At 48.6% G+C, this 19517-nt stretch overlaps 1 protein-coding gene across 3 annotated transcripts in view; it reads right to left on the bottom strand.

Annotated features, from left to right (window-relative positions):
• The window catches only part of SKAP1 (src kinase associated phosphoprotein 1), a 228351-nt gene extending 209829 nt beyond the window's left edge, over window positions 1–18522 (bottom strand). For 2 of the 3 annotated variants that reach the window (XM_039516237.1, XM_039516236.1), the window contains exons 1-2: window positions 18164–18522; window positions 8482–8587 (exon numbers count right to left, since the gene is read on the bottom strand). In XM_039516237.1, the coding sequence (XP_039372171.1) occupies window positions 8482–8566 (85 nt within the window). In that variant the 5' untranslated portion in view covers window positions 8567–8587; window positions 18164–18522. The remainder of the gene's footprint in view (window positions 1–8481; window positions 8588–18163) is intronic. The other variant, XM_039516238.1, reaches the window with a different exon arrangement.
• Between the last annotated feature and the right edge of the window lie 995 nt (window positions 18523–19517).

The following is a 19517-nucleotide window of genomic DNA, read 5'->3' as shown; positions in this document are numbered from 1 at the left end:
AATTAAGATAACAGATGTAGTTAATCTGATTAGACGTTTATTAAAGCAGTGCCCACTAGCTCTGGCTACGGACGTTTGGAAGACTGTTATAAACACTTTTGTAATCCGGCTATAAAAAGTTCTCCTCGGATGAGGTCAAGTTCACCCCGATGTAACTGAATAGATGTTACACAAGAAGCGAGACTGACCATATCGTACTTTGGCTACGGCCCTAGAATAGAGTAAGTGGGAAGTTTAAGACGACGTGTGAACAATTCTAAACCCACTGATGTAGTCGATGACAGACTTTTGGCAAGGAATTATGTAAACGACACCATTAGAGAGGCTGAAGCCCCAACACAAAAACATATTGGGTCAAAATGTATCCCTTCTGGAATTCCACAGGGGATGTAGCCAGCCCATTTAAGCTTTGAAAAGCAGCCGGACACCAAGAAAAGTAATTACTGCATTTAAGGATTGTGCTAGCTAAAGTGCATTAATGCACTACTTGAAACCATCTAAGGGGTCAGATGTGCAACGCTACGTGACTATCTTGTACTGAAAAAGAAATACCAGCCCTAATGTATTTAGTACACAACAGAACAAGCCTTTGTGATCTACAGTGTAAACAGATGTGTATGATTATTACAGCAGCATCTAAGGGTCCCGATTATAGTTCCACGCACTATACAAAGATACACTTGTCTTAGAACCCGTGTTTACTGACTCCCAGTTTAATGCTCTATCCACCAGACCACGCTGCCCCTCATGTACTTAAAGGTCTGGAGTAATAACTTGCAAGTTTGAATTCAGTCATAGATTCCGTGAACAACCGGAGCTCATAGTTAAACCACTGGGAGTTCGGGGACACAAGAAGTCCACGACAGAACAATTTGTTGAGAATCCATATTTTTAAAACTCCCAGGTATTTATATTTTAAGGCACACAGGATATTGCTGTCGGCAAAACATGTTCCAGGGAGGTTTTTTTTTTTAAAAATCAGCTACCTCAGACAGCTGATGGAAAAAAATGTGCACACGAAAGCTTTTGAAAGTTTTCAAATGATTTTTTCTTTTAAAATTTGCATTCAGATTCAGCCACTCGGTGAAGTGGCTAAAGAAAAAAAAAAGGCAGCAAAATAAAACTATGAAAAATAAAGGAATTTTTGAAAAAATATGTGGTGAAAGTTTTCAAACCAGTTCTGTCATGCAAAGGAAACTATATATAAAAAAATAAATTAAATTGAACATTAAAGGTGCCACTACATAGCATTTTGGGGCAATCCCCCAGCCCAGGTCAACAGATTCAGGATTCAGCAGGGCAAACGGTTATGTGGACAGTGCTTTGAAGTTAAGTATCAGAGGGGTAGCCGTGTTAGTCTGGATCTGTAAAAAGCAACAAAGAGTCCTGTGGCACCTTAAAGATGTATTGGAGCATAAGCTTTCGTGGGTGAATTCCCACTTCGTCAGATGCATGGAATGGAAATTTCCAGAGGCAGATATAAATATGCAGGCAAGAATCAGTCTGGAGATAACGAGGGTAGTTCAATCAGGGAGGATGAGGCCCTCTTCTAGCAGATGAGGTGTGAACACCAAGGGAGGAGAACGTTAGAAGTTGTGACTCACTGGGGCTGGAGCCCGGCCTCCTCCCTAGGCTTCAGCCCAAGCTCCAGCACTGCCTATGCAGCTATTTTTAGAGTGCTGCCACGAGACCCAAGTCTGTCGACCCAGACTGGGAGGCTCGCCCCAAAACGCTGTGGAGACAGACCCTAAGGTTGAGATACAAAGCAGCAAAGACCATCCTTGAACCACCTCCTTAAACTAGGGTATCAAACCTCAAAGTAGTGCATGCAAAAGTTTCATCACAGTGTCAAATGGCTGCATCTACACCAGATTGCCTACTGACGGTACCAGAGCAGTGCCAGGGGTGTTAGGTAAACCCAGGCAGCAGCATTAAACCCTCCTGGTTGCCTAACCCTTCTTAAGCAGGTCTAGACAGCATAGCAGTTAACGTGCCAAAGGCCTCCAAGGGTATGTCTACAGTGTACAGCTGGGGGAGAGCCTCCCAGCCCGGGTAGGCAGATTCGAGCTAGCGTGCTAACAACCACCAGTGTGGACGTTGCGGCTCCACTCCAGACTCAGGTTAGCCACCGGAGATCAGACCCAGGGGGAGGGATAGCTCAATGGTTTGAGCATTGGCCTGCTAAACCCAGAGTTGTGAGCTCAATCCTTCAGGGGGCCATTTAGGGATCTGGGGAAAAATCTGTCTGGGGATTGGTCCTGCTTTGAGCAGGGGGTTGGACTAGATACCTCCTGAGGTCCCTTCCCATTCTATGCAGGTATGCTCAAGAGGCTGAGCTGCAGCTCCAGCCCAGCTAGCACCAGCCAGGTTTGCTCTCAGCTTCAGTGTTGACATACTCCAAGTGCCACATCGATGCTAGAGCTTCCCCGAGTGGTAGCAAGGCTGGAAAACAGGGCAATTCATTGGAGGACTAGTAGGAAGGGGTCCCACGGCCACTGCAGGGTTTATGTAACCCACACACCTCCTAAATGTGGTGTTCTGTCCCATTTTAGTGGCACCAAGACCACTTAAGAACATAAGAAAGGCCGTACCGGGTCAGACCAAAGGTCCATCTAGCCCAGTATCTGTCTACCGACAGTGGCCAATGCCAGGTGCCCCAGAGGGAGAATCTAACAGGCAATGATCAAGTGATCTCTCTCCTGCCATCCATCTCCATCCTCTGACGAACAGAGGCTAGGGACACCATTCTTACCCATTCTGGCTAATAGCCATTTATGGACTTAGCCACCATGAATTTATCCAGTCCCCTTTTAAACATTGTTATAGTCCTAGCCTTCACAACCTCCTCAGGTAAGGAGTTCCACAAGTTGACTGTGCGCTGCATGAAGAAGAACTTCCTTTTATTTGTTTTAAACCTGCTGCCTATTAATTTCATTTGGTGACCCCTAGTTCTTGTATTATGGGAATAAGTAAATAACTTTTCCTTATCCACTTTCTCAACATCACTCATGATTTTATATACCTCTATCATGTCCCCCCTTAGTCTTCTCTTTTCCAAGCTGAAGAGTCCTAGCCTCTTTAATCTTTCCTCGTATGGGACCCTCTCTAAACCCCTAATCATTTTAGTTGCCCTTTTCTGAACCTTTTCTAGTGCTAGAATATCTTTTTTGAGGTGAGGAGACCACATCTGTACACAGTATTCAAGATGAATACTGTGTACAGTATTCACCACAGTGTACACCACTTAGAGAGATTATGAGTTTGCTTAACAGCCAGTTGGCTTTTAGCTCATGCACTAAACTCCAGAGGTCCCAGGTTCAATCCCACCCGACGACAACGACTGAGGTCTGTTGATGTTACACTTCATCATGGCAGGATGGGTTAAAGGTAGCACTGCAGCATACATGCTGGATTTCCTTGTTTCTGAGAGTGTCGTGCTTAACATTATTTAACCCTTTCTCTCCATTTCTGTCTTGGTCTGCCCGGCTCTCCTTTAACATTATTCAATTTCACAGAGGAAAAACAGCACAAAGTTAGTTTCCACTGGCTGCAAACCTCACTTCCAACAGTGAGTTTACACGCCTGACTGGCTCAGAAAGGACCACTGAGGAATTATTTATCCCCATTTTTAATAATCAATCTTATTTCCTGCCCCCACCCTAGAAATAAATTGACTCCTTGCTGATAGATGACCTCACTTCGGCATTTAGACAGTTTTTTGGTTACTGTTCTTCCTAAAGGACCAGGGGAGGGATGGGCTCCTGAGTGGAGTCATGTATCCAATTCTTCCCAGGTGTCGGACATCTGGTGCTAATCCTGCAACTGGCGCAACAAAACAGCCTAACAGGAGCCTGATGTTCTCAGCAAACAGCTTTGAAACAAACTCGCAGCGCCAACCCGTCCCCAAAACAAGAGGGTCTGACAACCTGAGGGGTTCCAGGTGGAAGAGCGTAACTTCTCTTCTCTTTTCCACGACGGCTGCTCTGCAAGCAGATTTTCACCACCACCAATAAATACTTTGCTTCCAGGTCAATTAACTATTTGCCAGCAACATCTACAACTAAAGGCGGTGATCCCAAAGCACTGGCAGAAGAACACACGGATACTTTTTTTTTTTTTTTTAAAGTTGCTCGGGCTTTGGCTTCAGCCCTGGGTGGCGGAACATGAAGCCCTGGGCCCCGGCTTTCTGCCCTGGGCCCCAGCAAATCTAATGCTTGGAGGCCTCCCTGAAACCTGCTCACAGCCCCCCAGGAGGCCCCGGACCCCTGGTTCAGAACCACTGCTCTAGGAGAGTGAAATTCATGGACTTTGTTCAAGGAGCTACTCATAGAAGATTGAGGACTTGAACTCAGTCAGAACACTGGGCACGTTCCAGAAGAAGTACTACTCAGCTGCCAAGGTGGAGAAAGGGTTGCTACACCCGCAAATCACGTGCACCTCCTGGATCCATGAATCCGACGACTCAGACCCACATCCTCAAAAAGGTATTTAGGCGCCTAACTCCCACAGCAGTTCACCTTTGAGGACACGAGCCTCTGGGGCTACACTCCTGCTTCTCCCCCGAGTCATTCTGCGGCTTTTGTCTTTGTGGGTTTTGCACACAGCAGACAGGGGCGAGTAAGCTGAAAATACATATAGGAAAACGCGATTGTGAAACCAGAAAACATGGTCAGGCCAGGCCCGGCGTACACGTATCTGTGAGAGGCAGGAGCAGGATCCAAAGACCGCTTTCTTTTTCGTTACTGACTTCATTTCAACATGACAGTGTCCCTTTAAATAGCCAAAGACATTTTAAAGAATAAAACGGCGCAGGCCCACACGGCAGGCCCAGTCAGACGGCAACAGCCCCTCCGCCATGGCCTACAATCTTTTTCATAGTACATTTCAAACAAAGATACCGCAAGCTGCTTCCCAGCTAATTATAACATTATTCTATACATCCTCAACAGGCAGCACAAGCCCAACGCTGTGCACGTTAAAGTCAACGGCAATCCTCCCACTGAGGACAATATTAGACCATTGGCAGGGCAGTGGAATAAAAATCTGAAGGCCAAGTTACAGGAACAGCTATTCAACCCAGCTCAGAATAATCACACTGCAAGAGGCCCTTCCCTTCCAGGGATGTCTCTCCCCCCAGCTCATGGTTAAGCAGGTGACTTATCTCCATTATAAATCTGCATAACCAAGTGCTACACCCAGCGTCATCTTTCACGATACAAAGAGGTGAAAAGCAGAAAGAACGACGCCTGCGCCGAGGACCCAGATGCTTCCTGAACGCGTCTGCAGATGACTTCCTGAATAAGCACCACAAAAGCCACAGCATGCTCCCCGAAGAGGCTAACCCGTGCCGTTCCCTGAGAACGAGATCTGTTTAGATCCTTCAAAGAAGAAAGTGGCTATTATTACAGTAAGCTGCTACCACAAATCCTTTTCTGAACACTTCAGGTTAGAACAGCGACGTTCAAACACACTATTGTCCAATCGTCAGCAAGCAAGAGAAGAACCACCAGAAAACCAATGCTGCATTGCAGCCTCTGCTCTGGGACGGATGCTTTCTCGCTTCTGTCTCCACACAAGCACATTGCAAATAACTCCAGAGACCAGCTCCTCTTAAAGCCCTGGCCAGTTTTACATTGGTTTCAAAGGGAGCAGGGGTGGGCTCCACATGTTCTCCCGTACATACGGAGAAGGAAACACCATGCACATTCCCCGTTATATTGCAAAGGCTGCACCAGAGTCCTTAGCATGTTGATATGTTACTTTCTCCTAAACCCTACCACAAAGCACATTCCATGCTCAGCCCACAGCCTAGATTCTCTCTTCCCCTAATCCTGCTTCCTTTATGTCCAGGTAGGGTAGGGTAGCAAGCCACTTGCTTTGCTAAATGAGCAGAACAATCCAGCACTGCCAACTCTCACAATTTTATCGCGAGTCTCAAGCTATTTGGTATTTTTCAAACGCCAGGCCGGTGGAATTATATTATGCAAAAAATTCAGTTTTCATTTAAAAAAAAGAGTTTATTGCCTTGAGGGTTGCAAAGAGATGCTCTGCGATGTGAAACTTCAAGACACTCACCTCAGAAGCCAAACAAAAGGACCCCAAGTTCATTATTTTTAAAATCCCATATTGTAAACCAATCTCAACGGATTTTTTCCCCCTCCGGGGTGACACCTGACGCATGATTCCGAATGCTTCGGTTGGTAATCCTGCTCCAATCGTCTCTTTCCCAACAGGATGACTATCTGCTAACAGAGTGGGGGTGCTTCAGGTGAACACTGACAGGAGAAACAGGGAGCAACGCACCTTCTTTTCAAATATGGAGGGACATCATTTTCCACACCACCCCTCTGTTGTAGATGCTGTAGCCCCATTTTCTGAAGGCTCCTATCTTTTCCCGCATTCAGCTTGCTTCAATTATTCAGGGCAACCCAGGCTGATAATTACACAGTCCCGAGTTGCTGAATAAAACTGATGCTTAATTAGCCAGCAGGAAAGATCGATTAAGATACAGCGGGGCATCTTGCAAAGTTCTTCAGCGGGACTGTGGGGAATAGAATCCGGCTGTGCCCTTCCAAAGGATAAAACATTCTGTGTCTCAGGGACTCGGCTGTAGTTTTATTTAAACCGGATGCTTAGACCGGTCACCCCCCGAAGTTTTATCATCAGATCTTAACTCCCCCAGTGCTACGGTTCACATCCTATAAAGACAGAACTATTGCCAAGTTCTGGAGCATATCTCCAGCTGAAAACCACAGGCAGAACTCATCTGCCATGGCCTTATCTACCTTAGCCCTCGCGGACTCTTCTCCATCTGTGCGATTGCAAGGGAAAGAATTTCCCCCAGCAAGTCAGCCCAGGGCACGTTTGTTTAAACCCCAAACAGAGTAATTCACTTCACACTTTGGTGCCAGAGTCCTGAACCCAAGTATCCTCGAAGATTTGGGGATCCTGGACTCCAAATTCAGAGCTAGCCCTGAACTGTGCAGATGGTAACCCTTGTCTCTGTCAAAGGTCATAACCCAGGAATTAGACACCCCTAAGCACTAAGGCTTGGGCTGTATCTCTAAAACACACACACACACACACACACACACACACACACACACCCCAAATGACATTAACAAAAGCAAGTATTTCTTCACACAATGCACAATCAGCCTGCGGAACTCCTTGCCAGAGGAGGTTGTGAAGGCCAAGACTATAACAGGGTTCAAAAAAAGAACTAGATAAATTCATGGAGGATAGGTCCATCAGCGGCTATTAGCCCGGATGGGCAGGGATGGTGTTCCTAGCCTCTGTTTGCCAGAAGCTGGGAATGACTGACAGGGGATGGATCACTTGATGATTCCCTGTTCTATTCATTCCCTCTGGGGCACCTGGCATTGGCTACTGTCGGTAGATGGGCTAGATGGACCTTTGGTCTGATCCACTATGGCCGTTCTTATGTACGCCTTTAGCAACAGGTCAGCAGAGTGGGCAAATGCTCACTCTTCCAATTTGGTATGAGGAAAAGCAACTTATTCACATGTATGAATATTCAGGCTTGTTTTCAAAACCTCCATGAAGGACAAATATTCATTGTATGATTTATTTCTGACACCACCAGTGTCCTAGGAAGGGGAGTGTGGTTTAGCGGATAGAGCCATAGACTAGAGTTCAGGAGAGGTGGGTTCAATTCCTGCCCCGGATCATCCAGTGGCAGAGTCACTTCCCTCCCTGTGCCTCGGTTTCCCCATCTGTAAAATGTGGCTAATGCTGTTGACCTCCTGTGTAAAGGACTTTAAGATCTACTGATTAAGAGAGCTAGGTATCATTATAGGAGCAGCGCAAACACAAAACAAGGCCTCATCCCTGCCCTAAAAGAGGGGGAGCAAGGGATTGCTCAGTGATTTGAGCATTGGCCTGCCAAACCAAAGGTTGTGAGTTCAATCCTCGAGGGGGCCATTTAGGGAATTTGGGACAAAAAAACCAAAAATCTGTCAGGGACAGTACTTGGTCCTGCTAGTGAAGGCAGGAGACTGAACTCAATGACCTTTCAAGGTCCCTTCCAGCTCTATGAGATAGATATCTCTCTCTATATATATATAAAAGAATAAAATTGGTTGCAGTCTGAAAAATGCTGGCAGGAAGTAGCTTGCCTCATACACACATTCTTGCATAGCTTAAACACCCCTGCAGCATTTGTCAATGCAACATGCAGCAGACACCCATAGGTTCATACAACTGCTCCTTCAGAGAACAGACCCACATAGGTATGTGGCACCTACCTCACTGATTTCAAATCAGTGAACATTCAGAGCCCAAATACCTTTTCTGGATCCCGGCCTCCTTGCTCATTAGGCTAATGGCACCTTTGGAAGCACCCCTCAGAGCCCAGCTGTGGGTGCCCAACCGGTTCAACAAGACGTGGGGCTACCCATTGCAGTCCTGCTACTTTGCACCCGGAACCCTGGCAATCCTGTAGCGCAGAAAACCACCAACCTGGCCTTGACTTGCCGGAAGCCGACCAGAATCGCCTGTCTCTGGTCTCTGGCTCTAGCGCTAAGGTTCTCATTCTGCAGCCCATCTGCCAGGTAACCTTCAGTATCTGTTAGGGAAGAGAGTTACAACCGTCAGGAAACCACACGGGTGGTGGGCAAAAATTCGATGAGGAGGAAAACTGTTTTCAAGTAAGCCAAGTACGCAGAATGGTCCATTGAAAGCATAATATATATATAAATATAATTGGAGATATACCAATCTCCTAGAACTGGAAGGGACCTCAAAAGGTCATTGAGTCCAGCCCCCTGCCTTCACTAGCAGGACCGATTTTTGCCCCAGATCCCTAAGTGGCCTCCTCAAGGATTGAGCTCACAACCCTGGGTTTAGCAGGCCAATGCTCAAACTACTGAGCTATCCCTCCCCCCGAGCAGCATGTGATCAAACAGCCTATGCTAAAGACAGTCAGCCTGAAGGCTCTTCTATTGGAGAGGGTCCATAACTAGTAAAAGCAATCACACTGGTGGGCGACACACTGAAGTTTTGCCTAAGGCAGGAGATGGTCTTGAGCAGCGTCTGGACCTAGGTTTGCATGGATATAAGCCAAGACAATTGTGGGGAAAAACCAGCAAGGAACCATGAAGAACCTCGACCAACACAGAAGCGAAACAAGACAAGGATCAGCATAAAGAACAAAAGGGCGGGTCTCCCAGAGTTGCGCACCGGCTAGCACAGGTAACAATAGCACAATCTGGGCTTCAGCGTGGGTCGCATGGACCCTGCATAGGTACTCAACTTGCTAACCTTCGTGGCCTTCGTTCCCATTATTCCCCACAGTAGCTGGATTCAAGCTCGCCCGCTGGGGAGACATACCCAAAGTTACAAAGTGAAATTGGGGGTGTGGGAGGGGCTGAAAGAGAAAGAGCCACAATGGAAAGAAAAGTGCGGAAGGAAAAAAATAAGAGAGAATGGAAAACGAAGTAGGGAGCTGACTACGAGTGTTTGGGACCCACTCCTCACAATGGGTCCAGTTCTGTTCCTCTTGAAATCAACGGCGAAACACACCATGGAGGTCAATGAGAACAGGGTCGGTCCCAAAGCAGAGCATGAGCAAGAAGAATGAGCTTGTGGGTAACTGAACAGAGCTGAGGGAGAGAGATTCCAGAGCCCCAGCTGGCACAGGGTCTCCAAGCAGCCTGTCCACTGCTGGGTACTGCAGGATTAAGGGAGGTGTTAATAAACGCCCTGCACCAGGCCCCTAATCCAGGTCTTGGCCTTGCGTATTCATGCCATGTACTGACCCACTCCCTCAAGCCATTGTTCCTTTGGAAAAGGCCCCCATGCGTGGGATGCTGAGTCCCGCTGCAGGGATTCGCATCTGGGGTTTTTTTTGCTTGACCTTCATGTACGCTGCCCAGTCTTGGACCACATGGATCTCCAGGGGGGTCTGGGTTTCAGCGGTAAACTGACAGGAAGAAGGAGCTGCGGTGTCGTTCAGATTCAGACACAAAACGCAGAGGCTGGGTAACCACCTACACTTCACGGAAATAAAGAGACAACCGTAGGAAAAAACACAGAACCAAGCTTCTCTTTAAAGGAACAGGAGCAAACAATGGGTTATTTGTGGTCAAGTCCAATATACGCTGTGATACAATGTATGATCCTCTTCATCGTTAGAGATGAAACACAAGAGGAACCGTAGCCTTTGTTTATTTGACGTGGGACGGTAGGCACAAAAGATGGCTTAAAAAAAGGAATGAGCGTTAAACCTCAAACGACACGCATTTAGATGGGCTCATCTGCACTATTAGCCAAACTGCTTCATGTGCAATATTCCAATACCCAGAGAACTGTATGTTCTTGTTTCAGATGAGCTAGGACAACTCACCTGGAAAAAAAAAATTTTTGCTTGTGAAAGTATCTCGGATACTACTTATTCCCACTGTTTTCTGATTTACGATCCAACATCTTCTATTTGCATGGGTATCGGCTCCCCTTCCAGAGAACTCAAAAATGAACGATTGCTACCAACACCCGGTTCTGATCTCGTGCCAATATAATGCCACACGTTACAACAGCGTTGCTGCCAGTTTATGCTGGCGAAGCAGAGATTAGGATCAATGCCACACTGATGTAAGTCGCCAGTGTATCGGCCTACACGAATTCTAACTGTGACACTAATGAGAGTTTAATATCCTGCTGGCCAAGCTTCCCAATTTTTACACCCCTGCTACATGAAAGTTTGCCGCCCCCGCCCCCAAAAGGAGTGCTTTCTCTTTAGTGCACCCTAGGAGTTCACACAGCTCTTTAAAACATTAACTACTCCACCGGCACGTGTGTAGCATGTTCTCGAGATCAAAATGGCATTTAGAGGAATATCCTATACGGTCTCTCTTATCAACCTTAATTTCCTTCTACCATCTGCTCTGTGAGACATTCAAAGGTGCACTAAAAGAACACGGAAGGTGCCAGAACTCTTTAGAATAGAAATCACAGTCTGGGGTGAAGCGGGTACCTAAGACCTCTGGGCACATACCAGCAGCCCGAAGACCAGGTGCTACTCCTGCCTGACCTGTGAAGCAGCCAGCGAGCGGGACTCAGGAAGCCTGGAAGTTGTACAAAAACAATTTGTAAAAACAAGTGGGCTCAGCCCACATCACTTCTAGTTTCTGAAGCAGAGAGTTCCCTCCTGGGTTGGCTTCCTTCAACTGAAGCCATCCACTTCCAGTTGCCAGCCAAAGTAATACTCAAGTTAACAAATACGCTTACGCCAAATCCAGGCTCTTCCCGCCTTCTCTGGCTTACTGTTTTCTCCTCATTTCCTATCACGGCCCTCTCGTCCCGCGCCACCTTCTACAGAGCAGACCCTTCCATTAGGACAAGGCTTAACGTGACCCACCTGCTTTCCCTGTGTCCTGGCAAGAGCACAGCTGCCTTCCTTTATCCCGAGAAGCAGCTGTGTCTTGTTAACCCCTCATTAGGGCAGCTTTCCTAGGTCTGCCTTAGGTATACGGCCCCCTTTAGCCTAGGAGCTGAGCCCCTCACAATCTTTAACCGCAGAACACCCCTTCGAGGTACGGAAGTGCTGTTGTCTGCACTTTATAGATGGGGAAACTGAGGCCCTGATCCTCAGAGGTGTTTAGGCGCTTGAGCCTATTTAAATCGGTGAGAGTCAGGCACTTAAATACGTTTAAGGATCTGGGCCAGAGAGATTAAATGACCTGCCCACGGTCACGCAGGAGATGCGTGGGAAAGCAGGCAGCTGAACGTAGGTTTCTGAAGTTCCAGGCAAGCCCTCTATACCTTGGGCCACGTTTCATTTCCTACGCCTGTAGGCAGGGCCGGATTAACCTCTTGTGGCCTGGAGCCAAATATATTTGTGAGCTCCCATGTAGGCAATGGAACATGGCGTGGGGAGCTCGGTCCCCAGAGCAAGGGGCCAGCCAGGGGCAATGGGGCTGGGGCATGACAGGGGCGGCCCTGCTCCACCCAGGGCGAGGGCACCATTTACAAACCAGCAGTTGCCAGACACACAGTGGCCCGACCGGCCCTGTGCTGCCAGCCTTCCCCTTCCCCTCACGGGGCAGGCCCATGCCGCACCATACAACCCCCCGCATCCAACGCCAGAACCCCTCTCCCCCGATTCTCTGTGGCCAGAGCCCCTCCGGACCTGCTCTTCCCTGCACCACCCCCACACACATATGCACAGCACCTTGCACATCACCACCCCGCCCAGCCCCACCACAACTGCCCAGCACCCCACACAGAACCCCCACTTCCTAGTGCCCCAACACAGAGATCTTCCCCGCCCCCTTACAGCCCAGCACCCCCCCAGACTCCCAAGAGACCCACTCCCCAACACCCTGCCTCCCGGACACACTCACCGGCCCTGCTGGGCGGCAACTGTCTGCCGGGGTGAACCAGCAGTGCAGGCAGAGCTGGCCCCAGGGCCGGGAATTGCTCTGGCCTCTCAGGAGCGGTGCAATCTGCCAGGCCAGGACCCGGCCAGGTCCCTCAAGACGCACTTTCCCTGGAAGGGCCCAGGCAATCCCCCCACACTGTCACCCGCCGCAACTGGCTGAGACTGGCCAGGCTTCTGCCCCAGTCCCAGGCAGCTCAGCGCTGTGGAGACAGGTGGGATGCCACAGGTGGCGGGAAGCAGAGACTGCCCGGAGCCAGAGGTGCACTGGGGTCTGGCCAGGGGGCAGAGAGGAGCAGGGGTGTGAGGCCAGGAGGTGGAGAGGAGCCCTCAGCCTGAGAAGCAAAGTGATGGAGGGGGGGAGGAGCCGGCAGGCTGGCGGGATGTCAGGATGCAGTACAAGTGGAAAAGAGGAGACTAAGGGGGGATATGACAGAGGTATATAAAAACATGAGTGATGTTGAGAAAGTGGATAAGGAAAAGTTATTTACTTATTCCCATAATACAAGAACTAGGGGTCACCAAATGAAATTAATAGGCAGCAGGTTTAAAACAAATAAAAGGAAGTTCTTCTTCACGCAGCGCACAGTCAACTTATGGAACTCCTTGCCTGAGGAGGTTGTGAAGGCTAGGACTATAACAATGTTTAAAAGGGAACTGGATAAATTCATGGTGGCTAAGTCCATAAATGGCTATTAGCCAGGATGGGTAAGGAATGGTGTCCCTAGCCTCTGTTTGTCAGAGGATGGAGATGGATGGCAGGAGAGTGATCACTTGATCATTGCCTGTTAGGTTCACTCCCTCTAGGGCACCTGGCATTGGCCACTGTCAGACACTGGGCTAGATGGACCTTTGGTCTGACCCAGTACGGCCGTTCTTATGTTCTTAAGTGGAGCAGGCCAGGCCCCTTTCTGAGCATGGGCCTGGCTCCCTGGAGCCACTGGCGCCATTGTAAACCCCAAACTGTGTGTAGGAATTTAGCTTGTGACACAGAGGCATGGTACCACTGGCCCAGGAGGAGCCCAATAATGCCATTTGGGAAGCCAGGCACAAACCCCTGAAGGCGGATTTATGGTAATGCCAGCTAGGTGCTTTCCAAACACTAAGGACAGTCCCTGCTCGGAGCAGCTCACAGTCGAAGGACAGACCAGTAGAGAAAGGTTAGGGGACGGGCACTAAAGCAGGCAATTTATTATATACAAGTCAACTCATTTCCCTGTAAGCAGCACAGCAGAAACGGGTCAAAAGGAGGGACTTAAGGGGAAACGATTGTATGGGCCATATTTCCACAGCTAACACGAGTGGAGACAAAAATGAAAAGTGTGCGCCCTCGTCATAAAATTATAAACACAAGTTGCATCCCTCTGCCATTTTTAAAGGAAGATTAACTCCATGAGTATGAGATTAGCTGTAACATGGGATTTACTTACCAGGACGTCTGTGTGGATCAGCTGCAGGATAAATTATAATAAAACCACACTCACTCCTGCAAGCTACAGCGAGCTCCCTTTCTGAGCCGTCTGCTATGTTTATAGCACCAGGAAATGAAAAAGAAAGCCCGACCATAAACTTTCAAAGTGGATCAGGAACAGCAATATGTAAGCACCTCTAGAGTAAATCACACACTGATGTTAGTTTCACTGCTTAGCTGTAATGCAATATTCCTGATGTTTATGGATTGCTCGCCACGATCCACTCTGAAAGTTTACAGGACTCCTTTTCATTTCCTGCTGCTTTAAAAAAAAAAAAAAAAAAGTTAAAATTTCATCAAGCGCTTCAGTGGAGTTTGCAAAGGAGATCGCAGTTAATCCAGTGGGAGATGCACAGGGTCATAAAATTATGTCACAGCTAGTAAAGTCCAGGTAGTAAATAACATTATAATGGCAGCTCTAAATTCTAGGAGCTAATCAGCACTCAGCAATGAGAGGGATGAAGGGTTTTAAAATACCACATGTGTGTCTCTCTCTGCTACCCAGGAACTAGATATCAGAGGGCACATAACAGCACCTGTATCAGTGCACTTAAATCCAACTACAGTTCCTACCCAGACATTACTCACGGACTCAGAGGCATGGTTTTCCCAAGGAGTTGCCCAGATTTACCCATGCAGGTGAGTGCCGATCGCATCAGCATTCTCGGATACTGTTTTCCCCTTCCCACACCACTCCCGTCACCCTGCCCACTCCCCTATCCAGGTGGGAGTGGGAGGGACTTGGAGGCAGCTGCTAACACAGGGACTTCAGAAACCAAGGGGTCCAGAGAGTAGTGTGGATGCACTGAGCTTTGGCACGAATGCTTGAAGATCTGCAGAACTTGGGGCATCCACAATTTTGCAGGGCCAGATTCGCCTCCCCGAAACAAGACTATAAGGAAACTAAATCTGCAGGTTCCACAGAAAGGATGATTTAGCCATGAGCAAAGACAGGAGGGTTTGGCCAAAAGTCTGATTCAAACCCACAAGGGAGCTGAACCTCAGAACGGAGATTACCCTGATGTCTTCACCTTGCCCTGCTGCAGTGGTCTGAATACACCACCATCTCACCAGCCTCCATGCTCCTGAGGCAGGACAGTCTGGGCAGACCCAGAAACAACGGCCTTGAATTTTCAGCTTTAAACAGAGTTTCAAGCTTTATCCCTGAACTCTCTGACATGTGAGAGTCCAGTGATGCTATCTCCACACTGTCCACGGCTTAGTCTCCTTCAGGAAGGACGAAGGGTTAAAGAATATTTGTAAAGGGGACAACAGCATCAAGGCTGCTTGTCCTGAAATTAGACCCCACCAGCTTTGTTGTGCGTTGACACAAGCACCGGACCAGCTGCTCCGTTCTGCCCGGGACCTGCACTCCAGCAGAAACAGGCTTCAGGACACCACAGCTCACAAGAATAGGGCCAGCAGGCAGGGGTGCTTGGGGGATGTGCCACGGTTTACCCACATCACCGGCATGTCTGCAAACCAAACAGCACTCTGGAGTTTTTGTGGGTTAGTCACCCTGCTGAGAAACAGGGATTTTTTCTTTTTTTTTTTTTTTTAAAAACCACTTTGGTTTGAAAGCAGAGACAAAAATAAAAAACCCGCATGGGGAAGGAACTTTTAAATATCAAGAAAAAAAAGGTTTCGTAGAGGGCGTTTAGACTTTGAGCCAAAAACTGAGGCCCCAAATCTGCAGACACTGACGCTGGCGCTGAACTTGACTCACAGGGGTGACGCTTCAATGATAATAATGCACCAGGCTTCAATGGGGCTACTGGCGGGTGGAAAGTTAAGCGCAGGTTTGCCGGATCGGTGCCTAACTCCAGAGAGAGAATGCAAGGTAGTAAATAGCTTTGAGCCCACAGCGGTTGAACGCCTATCACAATAGCACCACTGTCACTAACGAGCCATTCGTTAGCTATTCGTGTGTCTTATGGATGGCACCGAGGCATCCCTGAGTTATGCAGGAGCGTATACCTTTAATATCAGAAACTGGACATTACTGGCTGAAGCTCTCAGTACGTTCTCGGTGTCTTATTTCTGATCTTGATTTTAAATAAACTCTCCTGGGGATGCACTTGGCAAACACAGAAACAGCCTGAGCGCCCAAGAAGCTGGAATCCTCCTTAAGTACAGAAAGGCCCGACCACTGTACAGATTGTTAAAACGCAGCAAGTTTGATACAGAAGTATGTGACATGCAATTAATCTCCATTCATAGCCTGCTATACTTGTCAGCAAACAAAGGCTCTGCTTTAGAAGGAGATCTGAAGCCTTCAATTAAAAACAGTCAGCTAACAAGAAAATAATCTAAGTTAAAGGGAGGTGGCAGGTGCCGAAATGAGTTGTTTACAAAAGTGTCAGCTCTGAACAATAAAGGGCTGCACATCAAAAATGCGAAGGGGGTGAACTTCACTGCAGCCTCATGATTAAAAATAAAGAGCAGGAAATTCACATGCACAGCTGGGGGAAAGACACAGCCCATTTGAAAGCGAGCTTTGACGGGCCTGTATGCTACACTCTCTCTCAAATGTGACCCAACTCCAGGCTGAAAGCTTTGCATGTCCCAGAAGGGGAGAAAGTCAGTACTCCTAGCTACTACTGGAATGGGGAGGTACGAGCTACAGCAGGTTTTGCTCAGAAGGTGTCCAGCACTCGGAAGTGTACTGTAGTGAGCATGGCAGGGGAGACCTGTTAGCAGTGCTCTGGATTAAAGGGACAGTATCAAAATTTCTGAACAGTGTGTGTGTTTGTCAGTCATAGCCATAGGTGCTGCAACTAGGGGTGCAGCCGCACCCCCTGGCTTGCAGTGGTTTCTATTATATACAGTTTGGTTCAATGGCTCTCAGCACTCCCACTATATAAGTTATTCCAGCCCTGCCCGGTCACAGCATAACAGGGGAGAGAAATAGGGAATTAAAAGGGATTGTTATACCATACAAGTTGGCAGGGGAACTCAGGGCCGGGTGTAAGATCGGAAACAGCTCTTAACTGCCTTTAAAAAAAATAAATCCTCCGATTTCAAGAGAAGTGCCCAGGCCCCAAACAACTGGGGTGAGCTAAATTGGGAACAAGATGCATTAGGCACAGCTAAGCATGGAAGCAACATAGATCCATCCCTGGCGCTGAAACGGACACCTGTAGATGTGGGAAATTTTCCCAGAGCCTTTAGTCACCATATTACAGTATCATTATAAGAGAGTTCTCACTAATATTTGTAAGGGTCTGTGAGGTGCTAACCAGGTCACGTTTGTAATGTGTTTAGGGATCTGCAGATCGAATGGGCCAAAATTATAACTGCTCAGTCTATGCATCGGTTTTAATAAATGAAGAATGAGTCCCTTGACATTTGTGAAGAAATAAAGGGAAACAGATTTAAAAACTACCCACACACGTCATGCTGCTGCAGTTATGCGTCTAACAAGGTCAAGGCTACCAGCTGCATCCCCCGGTAGGTTTGTCAGTTAGGATACTTAGCAGTAGGAAGTTTAGCACCGTGTTCGTAACCAGAGGCAGAAATTAAAGCTGGTGCAATTTTCACAGTCTCCTGGGAGGATTAGAAGCCCACTGTTTCCATTAGAGTTGCTACTTAAACTGGGAATTTTTCCCAACAGGGCAATCTTGTTCATTGCTCCCGAACGTTGCCATGTGCCAAACAGGCACAACTCCACTGCACTAAGATGCCGTCACATGCCGAAGACGCATCCAAACCTGTCAGCATGATACTTTGGGGGGCCGCTTCACCCCACATCGGAACATCAATGCCCCACCAATGCCATTACCCTCCAAAACTAGCCCTCCCAATACGGAACAGTAACACCCATCTCCTATAGGGTGTTTTTCCATCAGTAGATCTCAGAGCACTTTACAAAGGAGGTTGGTGTCATGATCCTCATTTTACAGATGGGGAAACTGAGGCACGGCGTCATGAAGTGATTTGCCCAAGGTCACCCACTAGGTCAGTGGCAGAGCTAGGAATGGAACCTAGGCCTCCGGAGTCTTACTCCAGTGCTCCATCCCCTAGGCCACATTCTCATCCCCCTTTCTGACATGGAATCATTCCAAGGCACACTGAGATAATCCCAGAAGCACCAGGTCAGGTCAGGCCACGTTCCCCTCAACATCCTCAGCTGGAAGGGGGAGAGGCCTATGCAAGCTAGTGGCCTGGAACCCCTGCCCTCCTCAGAAGGAGAAGCCCCTACTCCAACCTACAGAACCGTCTCCTCCCGGAGCCACTTAGCAAACAACTTTAGCAAATTCTCCTCATTTAGCCGAGACGGGGGGGAACGGGGTTACCTTCAAGGAGCCTCTGGATCTCCTCAGGGATGATGGGGGGCATCTGCATCGGGAAGAAAGAAGGGAAGAGTCCCAAGTGCAAATCTCCAGAGGCTGCTTCTGCTGCTGTCCCTGAGGTGCAGAGGCTGACTGATCCAGTGAGAGAGGAAGCAGGGAGGGTGGGGCCTGCCCTGCACTGTAGAGGGAGAGGGACTACCTCAGGTGCTTCCTGTTTCACCTACCCCAGGACTGCAGCCTGCAAACACCTGCATGATGCTGCAGCAGTAGAAATGCACTTGCAAATTCAGTGCAAGCCCCTGTACTTGCACCATAGTCAGGGAGAGCCCTGGGGTGCGTGTGCTTGGTTTACCATGCAGCCTCTTGTACCTACCCACTTGCATAGAGAGAACACTGGGCTGCGTGTGTGTGCTCTGCATTGTCATTTGGCTTCCTATGTCTGCCTGCCCCTTGCATACGGGGAGCCCTGAGTGGAGTGTGTTACAGTGCAAACCAGACTATCCTTCCTGCAGCTTGCAGGGGGAGAGAACTGAACTCTGCTGCACTGTCATGCAGCCTCCTCTGTCCCCACACCCTGCAGAGGAAGGAAGTGTATTCTGCCTCATTGCCATGTTCCACCCGCCCACTTCCAGGATCCCAACAGGTGCAACATGCTTTCCTATTCCTATGGCTTGAACTAGTTTGCATGCTCCAATCTGCATCCCGCTAAACCAGTTTTATTGACTGCCATAAATGCAAATTCCTGCATTTCCACAGTCTCATAACAAAAGTGTCCACTGAATTAGATTTGCTCACAGTCCTACATCTCTTCTGAAACCTGAACTGGCCTAGGCTGACTGTAGGGAGCCCTCCCGTGTCTTAACTTGCAATGCATGAACTTTCAGGCTACGCGCGGACCAGAAAAATCAATCTTTCCCTGATTTATAAGCACAAATGGTCCCATTGACTTGACTCACACGGATCCGGCCCAAATTTTGTGCAGAGCTTTGAGATCCTTCAGTATGAGAGGCACTGGAGAAATGGAACATTGCTAGTGTCAGGCTGTCTGGAATGGCTTATGAATGGTGGGTGCCAACCTCAGGGCAAACCAGGGCACCAACCCAGGTAATGGAGGCTGAGGGAGGCTAAGGTTCCCCACCACAGCCCTGGGACTGGGCCGTGGTGGGGCTCAGAGCTCCTCTGGACAGCCCGGGCTCAGGGTTCAGCCCCAGCCAGCTGGGGCTTGGGGCTGCTCGGGACGCCAGCAGGCCAGTGAGGTTCGGGGCTGCTCTGGGCACCGGTGGGCCGGCCGGGGTTCAGGGCTGCAGGCGAGGAGGGAGGGGGACAGAAGAGGCAGAGTGGGGTGGGGCCTCGGGTA

Source organism: Mauremys reevesii, linkage group 27 (genome assembly GCF_016161935.1).
Source record: "Mauremys reevesii isolate NIE-2019 linkage group 27, ASM1616193v1, whole genome shotgun sequence".
Classification (NCBI taxonomy): Eukaryota; Metazoa; Chordata; order Testudines; family Geoemydidae; genus Mauremys; species Mauremys reevesii.
The sequence above is the reverse complement of the archived record's forward strand: the minus strand, read 5'-3'. Positions and strand labels throughout refer to the sequence as shown.